Source organism: Larimichthys crocea, chromosome XXII (assembly GCF_000972845.2).
Source record: "Larimichthys crocea isolate SSNF chromosome XXII, L_crocea_2.0, whole genome shotgun sequence".
Classification (NCBI taxonomy): domain Eukaryota; kingdom Metazoa; phylum Chordata; class Actinopteri; family Sciaenidae; genus Larimichthys; species Larimichthys crocea.
This window is the reverse complement of record NC_040032.1, coordinates 10,151,200-10,167,711: the sequence shown is the minus strand read 5'-3', so window position 1 is coordinate 10,167,711 and position 16,512 is coordinate 10,151,200. Positions and strand designations below refer to the sequence as shown.

Sequence of the window (16,512 nt, the reverse complement as noted above, 5' to 3'; positions counted from 1 at the left end):
CGAATGCCCAGGCAAAGCCCCTAATAACTGCACACAGATTATTCCACAGACCATGTGCGTTCTAACCACTAACTGTACCATCTGCTTCAGAATTACCGCCATACCGCTGCACTAGTTAGGCGCCCCCCTCTGTATAAAGCCAACTCCCCCAACTGCGAGACTCCTTCCCTGCTATTAGTGCACGAGGGCGGGCCGAGTCTCGAGTGGCCATCTTATCAGTGTCGATGTCAAGGATCCGGGCAGGTGATGGTAGAAGATTGATGGTGGTATCTGCTGCCTGCCCACCTAAATTATATATCTGTTTCCCCCCCTTGAGATTTCAAATCAGATAAAAAGAACATATGGAAGATTTAGTTTGCTCCTCCAAGGCCGGGAAGTCTCCACGAGCAAGTGTGTAAAGAATAGTGCCAGAAACAGGTTGATTGTATCAGTGCGGACAGCAGAGGGATTATTAGGTGCACAATAAGAGGGAGCTATTTCCCACTCAAGATGCAAGAAGTACAGGTAAGCTGATTAGAATACAGACAATGGAACTCCCATACGACGGCAAGGTCACTCGAAAACCCGTAAAAAAGAAACAAAAGACTTAATTAGAGTCAGAGAGCAAGACAGAGGGTTATGTTTGTTATCGCAGGGTTCATGTTGCAGATGTCGTTCATTATTTATCCTGTGCCTCTTTTTGTTTCTTGTTAGATAAACTGTTGTTTCAACTTGCGTCATTATCTGGCTTCGGATGCTCCTTACGTCTCTCTTGATTTTGGCATTCTTGCATGAGAATGAAAGTTTTCGTGTGCGGCTCAATGACACTCCAGCTCCCATAGGACAAGCACCAGCTATGGCTTCAATCAAAATATGACTTCACTGGTTCCATTGTCCAGTGGCCAACACGCTACAACACTGTGGCTTGATCTTCTCGAGCTTCCCCCAACTGATCCAACACGTGTGTGCTCTGATTTGTGAATCGTGGCCGTGTTGAAACGGACATGCATTGTCAAACAGACGTCCCCGGTTGTGTTTGCACCATCAGACAAACCCTGACATTCACTGTGATTCCTCTGTGACTCCTTGTCTAGCTTCTTATGTCACTTCTCTCTCTGTACCATCCCTTGCGTTTGTCTTTATAGCTTTTTTCCACTGCAGGTCACGTGTTAAGCCTCTTTGACATTTCGCTCACGGCGAGCCATTTGTTAGAAAACTGAAATATGGGAGAAAGAAAAAAAACACTTTGATTTTCAGAAGAAAAAATGAAACTAATTCTCTGATTTAAATTCTGGAGATCTCAGTCAAATATGATACTTCACACTGGACATGGTGTAACACAAAAACAGAATCATTTTACCATCACGAACAGAATATGTTGGCAAAAACTTTGAATGCTGTATGAGGAAGTTAAATTAAGTTTTGGTACCAAATGTTTATATAAAGATTCCTCCTACAATAGCTGACAATAATTCATGTATGTTATTTAATCTGAGGTCACAGCTTGAGTCTGACTTACACTTTAATTTAAAAAGGCCAAAAAATAAATAATTTAAAGTAACAGATGTTAGATTATGTAAACAAGATGCAAAAAGTAGCTATAAAATCCATATCTCGCAGCTGCATACTAGGCATTGTTTAATAAATAATTCTGCTAACAAGAATCATTTCTGAAATGCCTGACAAACTTGGAGTATTTGCCTTTCAGCGATCTCCTCTTTGCTTTAGCTCATCTGAACTCTTCAGAAATGTCGTTCCTTTGAGGCAAAAGTCAGAAAAACATCGGAGGAGTCTCAGATTCGGAGTGCTTCATGAAACTCCTCTCAGCAGCCTTTGGCATCCCCTCACCCTAAAGGACATATACACTATATATACATGCAGCAGCATTTCCATCATAGAAACTAACGAGCTGTGAGTTTCTCAAGGAGGCAGCATTCCACAGACACGACAACCTGGTGAATGGACGCAGTCTGAAGTCACTATCCCTGTTGCTTATTAATCAGCCCTCTCTGGCAAAAGACCGTTGTGGCCACCGAGTCACATGACCACTTCACTGGGACTTGGCAAAACAAGTGTGGGGAGGAGGAAATGCTTCTGGAAAAGCTCAGCCTTTACTTTTGTGCAACTGTAGGTATTGCCACTGCGTGATGACGCTGCAGTATGTGATATCCAGGAAGTGAAAGTGAAGCCGTGTGCAAACTAAGGACTTTATTCAGCACATTCCCATCACCTACAATATGAAAAATAAACAAAAAGCTGACTTCGATGGCATTTTTCAGCCCGTGACAGATTTACCTGGCAGTGTTTATCTGCATTTCAGATATCAACATTTCAACGTTTCCTCCAGGAGAGAGTCAGTGGATCTGTTTCCTCCACCTATAGGCCTCTTGTCATGTTATATGTTGGCATGAAAAACAGCGAGTACAGTAATAATCTAATTATATTTTTTAAAAAAGATGTTTTTCTCAGCTCATCTCCTGAAAATTGTTGTTTTCCTTCTTAGTTTCCTGCTGAATTGTCGATGCCGCACACGGTGCAGCCTCACTATTGAAAGCCTTCAGTGAAATCCCAGAAAATTGATTGTTGACCCGCGCTGCGTAAAGCAGTCAGGCTTCCAGTAAACTCTCGAAAGAAACTTTTTTTTTAACAATACAGAAATGATTCATTTGTAATATGAACCTGTGGAAATACCAAACACACGCACACACAGACAAAAAAAGGCATTACGAAACGCCGGAATAGAATGCAACATGAAAATTGTTTTCCGCCACAGGAATGAAAAAGACAACTGGATAACAATTACCTCCAATTTGCAATTTGCCTTTTTAGAAAACAAACACGGCCTCTTGTTGTTTTTCCACAAAGAGGCAAAGTGGCAATTTCACATCTGTGGCGGAACAATTCTCACTTACAGGCACTCATCATCTCATAATATGTCTAATTTCTTTAATATTATATTGCACAGTGAAGTGTAATGAAGAAAAAAGTTTCATATCCAAAGCAAGCTCTTGATTAAAGCTATGGAACAACAAGAACACACACACACACAGAAATATAAAAATAGCTCTTGGTGATCAATCTTTCATTTCTGACTCTATATTGTTGCTCGGCCCCGTATCTTTCTTATTACATGGATGTCACGTCCAGATATTTTCAACTCATATAGAAGCAGCAGAAATACCAATTTGACTTGTAACAGCAGACTCTATAGACCACGATGCAATGCAGCCATGAGACAGGGTGTATTTCGGGTACAGCGCCGGTAACAGAGGCAGGATTTGATCACATCCCATCACGTGACGCGCACAGCCACACGTTTTTACCGTGTAAGTGGCAGCTGTGAAGCATCACCTCGTGAAATGACGTGTCCGACGACATGTGGAAGGTATAGAAGAGCCGCGTGATTAAATGATTTACTCCGAGTTAGCAGAGGTCTGTCCTTAATGCGCCTGCTCTGTGGGGTGCACAGATTGAAAGCATATGCAGAGGATCTGGGTAATTTTATGCCCGGAAATCAAATTTTCTGGCCTTCATGCACCTCTGAACAGCTCCCATGGGAATAAACAAAGCCCTGCCTCCAACTCTGTATCCAGTTCTTCTTCATACGTCTGTGGGAACGTCACAAACAAAGTCTCCTGCTCGATTGCATCAATATTTCTCTTGCTACCAAAGATTTTATTTGTTTAAAACAACAATAGGCTGCACCTTCTATCTGTGCAGAGGGCAGATGTATAATGTGCAGCAATTAACCAATTTAACGATTAAGCGTTAGAGCATAACGCCTGCGAAACTTTTACTAAAACCGCAAAACATAAACAGACAAAAAAATACTCGTGTTGTGAAAGAATTGAATACTTTACAAACCGCTGTGCCCCGTTCTGTCCTTTCGCTCGCCCTCTAACACTTTTTTTTTCCTGACTTTGTAAAATAAAACTGCCTTGTTCAAAATTCCCAGCAGAAATAACCATCAGCAGTCTAAAGCGCCGATCAGTTGCCGGGGCTGAGACCTGCAATCAGCCGCCGCTGACCTCAGAACAGTCTGCCTGGGGTCGAGCCTGGAACATGACCTGGGTAAAGCAAGCGATTGCCCCCGGACCATAAGGGGGCCCCCAAAAAAGGCTGTGGGTTCACTTCATATCAATTGGCTGGACGTACTGTAATTTGATTTACCGCATATTTGTACATGCATTTGCAATGGCATGCTGTGTTAAGTGCGCTGATATGCATGAGTGGAGGTGTGAAGGAGAATATGAGAGCTGAGCACTGTAAAAAGAAAAATGTTGCATAGATTAAAATATGCAAGTTCTGCATGTTAAGTAAACTGAGTTGGTGTACGACAAACAGTCGAGCAGAGCATACGCGAACAAGCCAAAGAAATGAACTTAATTACTGTCAGTGCATGAATCAGATCAGATTTGATTAACCCGCGAGACCCCAGAGTGAATGAAAACACAGAGAAGCAAGTCCTGATCTTTTTTTAGATGGTTTAAGTCGTCATATATCATACACTGATGTGATTTCATTTCGCAGATTTCCACTTGGTTTCCATTGTAAATTTAAAAAAATGGCTCCTCTGGCTGTGAGCGAGATCCTGACCTCACCATGCCCCAGTGTTTCTGAGGCGTAGTGTTTCACTACCTGGAGCACAGGTAGATGGTGCAGAACACGGACGCTGCGTCAAAATGCATTCACACAGGTCAAAGCATCTTAATGTAGGAGTAGGTGGAGTGTGTGTGTGTGTGTGTGTGTGTGTGTGTGTGTGTGTGTAGGAGTGTCTGAGGGCGAATTCTTGCTTTCCGGCTGAGAAGCCACCTGGCTTTAATAGCACCTCATAGCCGTTTTACATGACATTAATTCATCATGTTTTGATATCACGCCACTGTACACAGGTGGCAAAATCTACCTGCCACCGTCGGCCATCTGCACGCTCTCCCTCTCTCCCAGCCTTTATGTGGACCGTGCCGTGGGAGACGGACAAAGACATTTTTCTTTACAGCAGCATGCTCGGCCTCTTTTGCCTCGAGATCCCCACTGAGTAGCTGTAGCCCCGCGATAAGAAGAGAACACACTCTACCCATCAACAATGATCTCAATGTCTTTAACAAAAGGCTGCATACAACGAGCACACCACAGCTTCCCATAACACCGACGCCACCCCTATCCATCTCTGCTCTCTTAGCTGGTCATCCAATAACAGCTGTTGCTCCAAATTTCGATCTAACCGGCTATAATTCTCGCCTTTGGCTGACACGGGCTGACGGAGGAAGGACAAGGGCACAATACACAGGCCTGCGAGGGTCTCGGCCAAAAAAAAAAAAAAAAAAAAACACAAGAGTTTGTGCTGCATCCTGGCAACACAGACAGCACTGTCTTCTCCCAGCCACATACAGAGAGAGAGGGAGGGAGGCAGCCCGCTCAGACAATGAGGCCGCCTCATTACCAGCGTTTATCTTAAGCTGGATTAATACTCCAGAAAGAAACGCTGTTCTTTTATTTGGTAAAAAAACACAAACGCACAACATGTGCTGCTTCTTCTGGGACATTCTGGAAGCTTTCACTCTGATCTGCACTGTTGTTTTGTTGCTTTTTTCCTTCTCGCCCACTGATGTCAGCGTTTGATTGTTTCCCACCTACCCTTCACATGTTGGAGTGATGATCCACTGTCGGGGTCCAGCTGCACCCGAAAAGTTACACTGTAAAACCACTGGCAGCTGTTGACAAGTAACTCTACAGCACATCATTGGTTACTGTTTTTGCACAATAACTCTACAATTACTGTAGTTTTTGCCTGAATACACAGTGTACTACTGTTTACAGTAATTCACTGTGGATTTCACAGCTGAAATTCACAGTCTTCTTACATATTCACTGACAGAAACAGTGGAGCAGCTGCAGTATTCTTTGTTTGAGCTGCATCACCTTACAGAGAACATGAAAAGATCTGAGCGGCTGATTCCAGGCACACAGTCTGTGTGTCAGTCTGCCCGACTCTGCTGCCGAACGTGAAGGCGCTCGAACGTCCGTGCCGAACATGTGAGACGGTGGAAAATAATATAAGACAGCAATTAGTGAGAGGCACCATGAAGTTGACCTTGACATATTCAAACAGATCAGACGCGGAGGCGAAACCAGGCACTCCAAAATATGAGAACTAATAACGAAGAAGGGAATGTTGTTACATTAACGCAGCAGCTAAACCCATTTTAAAAAGCCAACACGTCGCACAATTATAATCTATGATTGATTACACAGAGCAACACATCAACGCCTGGCTCCAAATATTCACACATTTTCTCAGTGCACATGGCATCGTGATGCACCATCCGTGATGTCTGTTTGTTTCCTGCTACACAACCAAAAGAAGAAAAAGAAAAGTGTGCTGCAAAATACATCAACAGACAAACTGATACTTCATTTTGGACGAGCCCTCCCACCCTCTCTCCGGTGAGCTGACGCAGCCCCACAGCAATTTCAGCCCTGGGCTCATCCTCCCCCCTCGAGGTGCACCGAGGAGCGCTTCAAGCACTTATTTGTGTCGACTGCCATCCAGATGTACAGTGCTCCCTGCCACATTGGCTGCAGCCTCCGCCAGCCAACTAGTAGAGCACTTCAGCCCAGGTGCCTCCTTCTGTCTCTATCAATCGCTCCGGATCGTTTCTCTCTGCTCCTGTGATCTGCCCTCTGCATCTCTAACATCCACCCCAACCCGACTCCAGCTCTGACCTGCGGGGGTCCTTCCTGCATATCTGCCTCGCACATCTGTATACGAGCCAAAATGTTTTGATTCCTCTCGTGAGCAGTCACGATGTGCACAAGCTGCTTCCATGCATGATTCTAATCAGATCAGACCATAAGACGAGCGACTGAAAGTGCTACTTTTAAAAATAGAGCCACAGTCCTGCATGTTTAAACAATGACGACAGCTAAACCCATATTGATACAAACTGAGTAATGAACTGAGTAATGAAAGGAAGTCACATATTTACTTGGAGTATAGAAACAGTGACTGAGGTTTGATCCGGATTAGCTGCTTCTCTTCTGGATCAGATACCTGAAAAAAGACCCAGAACGTCTCGACGAACCTTCTGCCTCGTCTCGCCTGGCCGATGCTTTTGATCGTTAAAATGGCAAACACTGCGAGCGCTAATCAACATTAATTCTGCAGGTAACATTCTTGAAAGGTCAGGCTGGTGTCTGCACTTGGCCAGAGATGTCTCGACTGAATTAGTCCAACGTTACAAACTGGAATAATTCTGCAAACAAAAAGGTGTTTGCAGATCCAAATGAAACCTTAAAAACTAAACAAAAGAAACATGTGGAGGATAATAAATGAGTTGCATGTTTATCTTTTCAAATCTGATCTATATTGGACTCATCCATCCTATCATCTGCGTCCTGTTCTGTTGACCCAGTTTCCCTGTGGGGTCCATTTCAATTTTATCTGATCTGATGTCTGATTCTGCAAGAGATCTGCTGAAATGCAAATGCATAATTTTGATGTCGCCTGGAGAATGGATTGGACTTGAAATGGGAGGAGGGGTTGGAGTTTTTGCAGGTGTATTAAAAGCTGACTTTTTTTCTACAGCGCGGAAACGTGGCACGAAACAAAACGTTATCTCTCGACGCCTGTCCCAGAGATAATTTGTGTATTTTTTAAAGCGCTGTCACATATACGGAGCTTTTTCTTCCACCTGGCACCGTTTCACGCCTGCAGAATAATGACTATGTTTCTTTTGCAACATTAACGGTGACAGTTTGTGCCGAATTCCAATAAGTATGGGTGAAAACAGCTCTCTGTGGTCTACTGGAGCACACGGAGCGAGGAGTCACTCCATTAATTCCATTTTTTCTTAACGCTGACGTATCTCACATAAGTAATTAGGTTGAAAAGTGCAAAGCGTCTGCGCTCTCAGGGCTTTGTGTGATAAAAGTTCAGCTGCACAAGCTTCGTTCGAGATTCGACAGGAATATAAAACGTGTTGTTTCAGATCAAAGGCAGAATTATGAAGTCGGGAAACAACAAATCATCGAGGCGGTTTAACCTGCAACTTTTATGAAATATTCACGGTTATTTCAACTCTGCTGCTCATGCCTTCTGTGCAGGAGTCTCGACTCTTCACGTGCACGGCAGGACTTTGCATTGTGGAGTTCTGGCGTTTTGTGCAGCCGAAGACATGGAGGAAGATCAAACGGGGCTGCTGGCCAAACAGAACAGCGAGGTGTGGAGAGCTGATGAGGAAAAATGCCCCTCCATCCTTCCAACCTCCAACCGACTCCACTGATTTATCCACTTCATTCCTTTCCTCGTGTCCTCGGCTCTCTTATTTATTTATCTGTTCACTTCTGACTACAAGGGTCATTATCAGAGGACAGGGCTGATTTAATGGCATTAATCTTTCCCTCAGTCTCTGTCTTATTACAGGCTGCCTGAGGGGGAAAATAAAAAGGTAAACACACGATAGGTTGATTAAAGATTATAAAGGTGAAGTTTTCATTTTGTTCAGGCGCCCTCTGTTCGCATGCTGCTTAAAGCCACAATGTGGTTATTGGATTGAATTTTTAATTCAGGCATAAACAAGGTCAGAAAGACTCTGTCTCTCTCTCTCTCTCTCTCTTTCTCTCTCTCTCTCTCTCTCTTCCAGCAAAGCCAACTTGCCTGCTGGGAGCATACACGGCTTAACTTGGATGACCTGACCACGCAGTCAATGTGGATTAACAACTAATACTTAATCAACTTTGCGGCAAAGACCTCCACCGTGCGTGCGTCCGTGCGTCAGGCTGATCCGCGGCCACAAAAGCGCAAAAAAAAAAAAAGGACAACAGTTTTAATGCAGGTGCATGAGAATAAAAAGCAGTGTGGGTGAAGGTCTGCAGAACCATGACTTCTCCTTTGAAAGTGCAAAAGCTGCTGATGAGAATCAGGATGAAACTTTGCAGCCTGACGGAAAAACACAGCAACACAAAGTACTCGGATACTTGGAGAGTCCAGCCGGTGGCACCAGGACGGATCAGCTGCTCTTCACTAATCGCTTCATTTAAGCTGCAGCTTATGGATGACATGTCAGAGGTGTGAGGACACGCCGACAAGCGACCCCCCGTTAACGGCGAGTGAGGAACTGACAAACCGGACAAACAGGAGTCAGAGACGGCGATAACAAGTGCTCCAAGAATAAATCCATCACTTACCTTGCTCCATCAGCAGGATGGTCATCCCGACCAGCACAGCCCAGTACAGCGGGTTCTTCATGCTTCTCGCTGGGATCTGTCTGCTGCGTGTGGAAAACGGAGGAAAAAAGCCTGTGAGTGTGAGAAAATCCCGAAAAGTGCTTTTCCTTCAGTCCCCGGTCTCCGGTCTGCGTGCAGCATCCACCGACGCAGCGCAGCAGAGTCCCTCCTTCAGCCGCGAGCTCATTGGCAGCGGCGCACGAGGCAAGCACGCGCCACTGACGAGCATCGCATCCGGTTTGCTCGTGCTTTCGAGTAAAACACACACATAGGTTTTAATCCGCGTGCTTTTAATTTGAAGGGGGGAGAAAAGGACCGACGTCCTGTCCTGACCCGGTTGCGCGCAGCGAGCTTGAAGCTGTGAGAGGAGCCTGCAGCCAGCAGCTTCATTAATGTGAAGATTCATCTTCATCTAACATCTGAAACGAAACCAGAGAGCAGCTCACAGAGCCAATCAGAGCGTGCATCAGCTCACCTGTCTGCAGGTGACCTCCTGATCACCTGTTGTGCTTTAAAGTCTGCAAGCACACAATCTGATCTGAGAAAAGCCAGTAAGAATTTTGAAAATGAAAAGCCTTGCTCTTGGAATTGACTGACAGCTGATCCCTGAAAACAATAAGAATAAACAGAACCCGACCCGCTGGTGTCAAGACGTCCACCTCCCTCCTGGACGACAGCGAGACTGAAGGAGGAGATGAGGAGATGATAGTGGACTCGGAGGAATTACGCCCCCTTCATATCGACGGGTCCTGGGTGGAGAGAGCTGACAGCTTCGAGTACCTCGGTGGGCCTGACCTGGACGCTGCATACCGACTCTGAGGCAGAGAGCGTTTCACCTCAGACGCCTCAATCAAATTCAAGGTATCCCTTCAGATCCTGAGGAACTTCCACACCTTCACCACTGGTTCAGGAAACGGCACCGAACAAGACCACAAGGCACCACGATGGTTGGTTTAGCTGAACATCCAACAGGTGGTGCACTACCCTGAAGAAGAAGGTTGTGGATCCACCAGAGCAGCACTCAGTCCACGAGGATCCCAGTCCAGCACCAGCACATGGTCACAAACCAAGGCGTGGATACACATGATACAATACACCGTATAATATGCGTAGAAGTCAGCTGAGTTCTGGATCGACCTGTGAAAATCATGGAGCAGGTCGAGATTTACGATCTTTATCTTTTATGACGTTGTTAGTTGTTAATATTTAAATAAATCATCTTTTAAGTTCTCCCCTCCTCGTTGTATCGTGATCACATTAAGTTTATGGACACGAGTCAAAATAAGATCGACTCTACAGACTGAGTGGCCGAGGAGCTGGTCAGTATATTAATTATTGAGTTTAAGTAAGAGCTCACAGGAATACATCTCACTATAATTATTTCTTTATGATTAAATGTGAAACTGAATTGAAAAGCACGCTGAAATATTCTTCAGTCTGTCTACTTTTCAGCAGGATATTAAAAATGAGTAAACACTTACGACACCTTTAAAAAGAGAGCAGAGGGAAATAAAGAGCAACAAGATTTTTCTGTTGCCGTCAATGCTCATAAAACAAAACTTCTAAACTCGTCCACAAATCCACGAGTTTATTCAGAATGTATTCACGTCTGTAGAAACAGTTCACAGAGGTAATCCATCATTTAAAGTGTATTGAATTAGCATTTTGTTTTCTTCACAGTGTGACTGTCGAGTGACTGGAAGCACCTGCACAGCACGGAGGTGTACTCCTCATGCTAAACTCATTTCTAAGTCTTCATGTCATTGCACATGACTGACGTGGTCAGGACTTGGTGTTGTTGCTTATGTTTCTATCCTCAGGGACAGTCCATCGTCCTTCTATGTTGAATATGTTGGCTGGTTGCAGGTTAAAGCGTCAGCCTCATATTATGTTAAAATAATTGATGTTGTCCATTAGGACACTCGGTCACGAGCCATGCTATGCTGTGTTTGACACCTGTCACCTGTCGTGGTGATGTACTGATGTATCTTTACTCCGTCTTCTATCTGTGAGAGCTCTGACTCTCCTCTGTGCTCTTTATTTCTCAGTAATTTCCATCGGAGAGATTATTTGCAGTGCTCCCTGCGTGTTATCATGTTGATAGGTGTGCCACGCTGTTCATCCGAATTGCCACAGCAGGAGGGATCCCAAAGACAGTTTCAATAAACATGCATGTGAGTGAGTGCGGCCTCCATTTTCGATGTAGATACATTTCTGTTGAAAAGAAATCCATGCTGCATTGATACCGGGTTGAGCTGGTGCCTCTGTCTGCTTAAAGACAGAGTTACAGGTGTGTGTTTCCCTATACACTGCATAACCTGTGCAGCACACATTACACAGTCTGTGGAGCGTCCCTCTCCCTCTTCCTTCCAAAGACAAAAAATAAATCACGCCTCATTGCGCTCACAGTGGTCGTCATGAGAGCTAGTAACCGATTTATCTACGTTGGTGCATCCTGCGACATAAAGTACGACTGTGAGAATCAAACCCAGTTGTTGCTCTAGTTGCACTACTGTTAAAAGGACAAGCAAGAATTTTCTACAACATGAAAACATGAACATTTGAAGGGACATCACTCTCGTTCTTTGGGTTTTAAAATCCAAATGTCAACGTGAGTTACAGGCCTCCAGGTATCCACGTGTATGCAGCATGTGTTGTATGAACAGGCAGCTGAGAGCACTCAGTGCAACTGAAGAAAACACAAGTGAATGAAGATCAATTTGACAACATGTGTGCAGCATTTCAGACCCTCCAGGAATTCGCAATGTTGCCATTTGCAACTTCAACGCAACTTCAGTGAATCCCTGTGAATTCAGGGCGGTGTTGCAATTTTAACCAATTTTTCCGCAACTTCCGCGTATTTCCTGCTTGGAAAGGCTTGGGGGCGAAGGTGGAGCCGCAAGCTTTACAGCGCCCGCCCACCATCCTTTTGATGTCGCCTGGGGAATGATGGGACTTGAGTTTTTGCAGGTGTATTAAAAGCTGACTTTTTTTTCTACAGCGCGGCAACGTGGCACGAAACAAAACGTTATCTCTCGACGCCTGTCCCAGAGATTTTGTGTATTTTTTTAAGCGCTGTCACATATACGGAGGTTTTCTTCACCTGGCACCGTTTCACGCCTGCAGAATAATGACTATGTTTCTTTTGCAACATTAACGGTGACAGTTTGTGCCGAATTCCAATAAGTATGGGTGAAAACAGCCTCTTCTTGTCTACTGAAGCACACGGAGCAGGGAGTCACTCCATTAATTCCCTTTTTCTTAACGCTGACGTATCTCCACTAAGTAATTAGTTGAAAAGTGCAAAGCGTCTGCGCTCTCAGGGCTTTGTGTGGTAAAAGTTCAGCTGCACAAGCTTCGTTCGAGATGGACAGGAATAAAAAACTGTGTTTCAGTCAAGGCAATTATGAAGTCGGGAAACAACAAATCATCGAGGCGGTTAACTGCAACTTTATGAAATATTCACGGTTATTTCACTCATGCCTTCTGGCAGGAGTCTTGACTCTTTACGTGCACGGCAGGACTTTGGATCGTGGAGTTCTGGCGTTTTGTGCAGCCGAAGACATGGAGGGAGATCCAACGGGGCTGCTGGCCAAACAGAACAGCGAGGTGTGGAGAGCTGATGAGGAAAATGCCCCTCCATCCTCCAACCTCCAACCGACTCCACTGATTATCCACTTCTTCCTTTCCTCGTGTCCTCGGCTCTCTTATTATTTATTTTGTTCACTTCTGACTACAGGGTCATTATCAGAGGACAGGGCTGATTTAATGGCATTAATCTTTCCCTCAGTCTCTGTCTTATTACAGGCTGCCTGGGCTTTGAAAATAAAAAGGTAAACACACGATAGGTTGATTAAAGATATAAAGGTGAAAGTTTTCATTTTGTTACGGCGCCCTCTGTTCGCATGCTGCTTAAAGCCACAATTGGTTATTGGATTGAATTTTAATTCAGGTAAACAAGGTCAGAAAAGGACTCTGTCTCTCTCTCTCTCTCTCTCTCCAGCAAAGCCAACTTGCCTGCTGGGAGCATACACGGCTTAACTTGGATGACCTGACCACGCAGTCAATGTGGATTAACAACTAATACTTAATCAACTTTGCGGCAAAGACCTCCACCGTGCGTGCGTCCGTGCGTCAGGCTGATCCGCGGCCACAAAAGCGCAAACAAAGAAAAAAAAAAAGGACAACAGGGCTGAGTTTTAATGCAGGTGCATGAGAATAAAAAGCAGTGTGGGTGAAGGTCTGCAGAACCATGACTTCTCCTTTGAAGTGCAAAAGCTGCTGATGAGAATCAGGATGAAACTTTGCAGCCTGACGGAAAAAACACAGCAACACAAAGTACTCGGATACTTGGAGAGTCCAGCCGGTGGCACCAGGACGGATCAGCTGCTCTTCACTAATCGCTTCATTTAAGCTGCAGCTTATGGATGACATGTCATGATGTGTGAGGACACGCCGACAAGCGGACCCCCCCGTTAACGGCGGGTGGGAACTGACAAACCGGACAAACAGGAGTCAGAGACGGGCGATAACAAGTGCTCCAAGAATAAATCCATCACTCACCTTGCTCCATCAGCAGGTGGTCATCCCGACCAGCACAGCCCAGTACACGGTTCTTCATGCTTCTCGCTGGGATCTGTCTGCTGCGTGTGGAGAAACGGAGGAAAAAAGCCTGTGAGTGTGAGAAAAAGAAAACCCGAACAAGTGCTTTTCCTTCAGTCCCCGGTCTCCGGTCTGCGTGCAGCCTCCACCGACGACAGCGCGCAGAGTCCCTCCTTCAGCCGCGAGCTCATTGGCAGCGGCGCACGAGGCAAGCACGCGCCACTGACGAGCACCGCATCCGGTTTGCTCGTGCTTTCGAGTAAAACACACACATAGTTTAATCCGCATGCTTTTAATTTGAAGGGGGGAGAAAAGGACCGACGTCCTGTCCTGACCCGGTTGCGCGCAGCGAGCTGAAGCTGTGAGGGAGCCTGCAGCCACAGCTTCATTAATGTGAAGTTCATCTTCATCTAAAATCTGAAATGAAACCAGAGAGCAGCTCACAGAGCCAATCAGGCGTGCATCGCTCACCTGTCTGCAGGTGACCTCCTGATCACCTTTTTGCTTTAAAGTGCAGCACACGTCTGATCTGAGACAAGCCAGTAAGAATTTTGAAAATGAAAAGCCTTGCTTTGGAATTGACTGACAGCTGATCCCTGAAAACAATAAGAATAAACAGAAACCCGACCGCTGGTGTAAGACGTCCACCTCCCTCCTGGACGACAGCGAGGACTGAGGGGGATGAGGAGATGATGTGGACTCGGGGAATTACGCCCCCTTCATATCGACGGGTCCTGGGTGGAGAGCTGACAGCTTCGAGTACCTCGGTGGGCCTGACCTGGACCTGCCTACCGACTCTGAGGCAGGAGCGTTTCACTCAGACGCCTCAATCAAATTCAAGGTATCCTTCAATCCTGAGGAACTTCCACACCTTCACCACTGGTTCAGGAGGCACCCGAACAAGACCACAGGCCCCCCATGGTTGGTTTAGCTGAACATCCAACAGGTGGTGCACTACCCTGAAGAGAAGGTTGTGGATCCACCAGCAGTCAGTCCACGAGGATCCCAGTCCAGCACCAGCACATGGTCACAAACCAGTGTAGCTACACTGATACAATACACCGTATATATGCAAGAAGGTCAGCTGAGTTCTGGATCGAACAGTGTGAGAATCATGAGCAGGTCGAGAGTTAAGCATCATCTTTTATGACGTTGTTAGTTGTTAATATTTAAATAAATCATCTTTTAAGTCTCCCCTCCTCGTTGCATCGTGATCACATTAAGTTTATGGACACGAGTCAAAATAGATCGACTCTACAGACTGAGTGGCCGAGGAGCTGGTCAGTATATTAATTATTGAGTTTAAGTAAGAGCTCACAGGAATACATCTCACTTAATTATCTCTTTTGATTAAATGTGAAACTGAATTGAAAAGCACACGCCAATATTCTTCAGTCTGTCTATTTTCAACAGGATATTAAAAATGAGTAAACACTTACGACACCTTTAAAGAGAGCAGAGGGAAATAAAGAGCAACAAGATTTTTCTGTTGCATCAACGCTCATAAAAAAAATTCTAAACTCAAATCCACGAGTTATTCAGAATGTATTCACGTCTGTAGAAACAGTCCCAGAGGTATCCATCTTTAAAGTGTATTGATTAGCATTTTGTTTTCTTCACAGTACGTGTGACTGGAAGCACCTGCACAGCACGGAGGTGTACTCCTCATGCTAAACTCATTTCTAATCTTCATGTCATTGCAATGACTGACGTGGTCAGGACTTGGTGTTGTTGTTATGTTTCTATCCTCAGGGACAGTTCATCGCCTTCTTTTGCAGGTTAAAGCGTCAGCTCCATATTATGTAAATAATTGATGTTGTCCATTGGACACTCAAGTCACGAGCCATGCTATGCTGTGTTTGACACCTGTCACCTGTCGTGGTGATGTACTGATGTATCTTTATCTCTTCTATCTTGTGAGACTCTGATTCTCCTCTGTGCTCTTTATTTCTCAATAATTTCCATCGGAGAGATTATTTGCGTGCCTCTGGTGTTATCATGTTGATAGGTGTGCCACGCTGTTCATCCGAATTGCCACAGCAGGAGGGATCCCAAAGACAGAGTGGCACCGTACATCTATTTACATTTTCAATAAACATGCATGTGAGTGAGTGCGGCCTCCATTTTCGATGTAGAGATACATTTCTGTAGAAAAGAAATCCATGCTGCATTGACGGGTTGAGCTGGTGCCTCTGTCTGCTTAAAGACGAGAGTTACAGGTGTGTGTTCCCTATACACTGCATAACCTGTGCAGCCCACATTACACAGTCTGTGGAGCGTCCCTCTCCCTCTTCCTTCCAAAGACAAAAATAAAATCACGCCTCATTCGCTCACAGTGGTCGTCATGAGAGCTAGTAACCGATTTATCTCGTTGGTGCATCCTGCGACATAAGTACGACTGTGAGAATCAAACCCAGTTGTTGCTCTAGTTGCACTACTGTTGAAGGACAAGCGAATTTTCTACAACATGAAAACAAGAACATTTGAAGGGACATCACTCTCGTTCTTTGGGTTTTAAATCCAAATGTCAACGTGAGTTACAGGCCTTCAGGTATCCACGTGTATGCAGCATGTTTGTTGGGCAGCTGAGAGCGCTCGTGCAACTGAAGAAAACACAAACGAATGAAGATCAACCTGACAACACGTGTGTAGCATTTGAAAAAATGACGTGTTTCCAGAGGACGCAAAAAAAAAAAAAATGTATTT

At 45.0% G+C, this 16,512-nt stretch overlaps 1 protein-coding gene across 1 annotated transcript in view; it reads right to left on the bottom strand.

Moving 5' to 3' along the window:
- The window catches only part of ntm (neurotrimin), a 364,482-nt gene that overhangs the window by 336,081 nt on the left and 11,889 nt on the right, over positions 1 to 16,512 (bottom strand). Inside the window, exon 2 of the mRNA XM_027273586.1 lies at positions 9,166 to 9,248. Coding sequence (XP_027129387.1) covers positions 9,166 to 9,226 — 61 coding nt within the window. The 5' untranslated portion in view covers positions 9,227 to 9,248. The remainder of the gene's footprint in view (positions 1 to 9,165; positions 9,249 to 16,512) is intronic.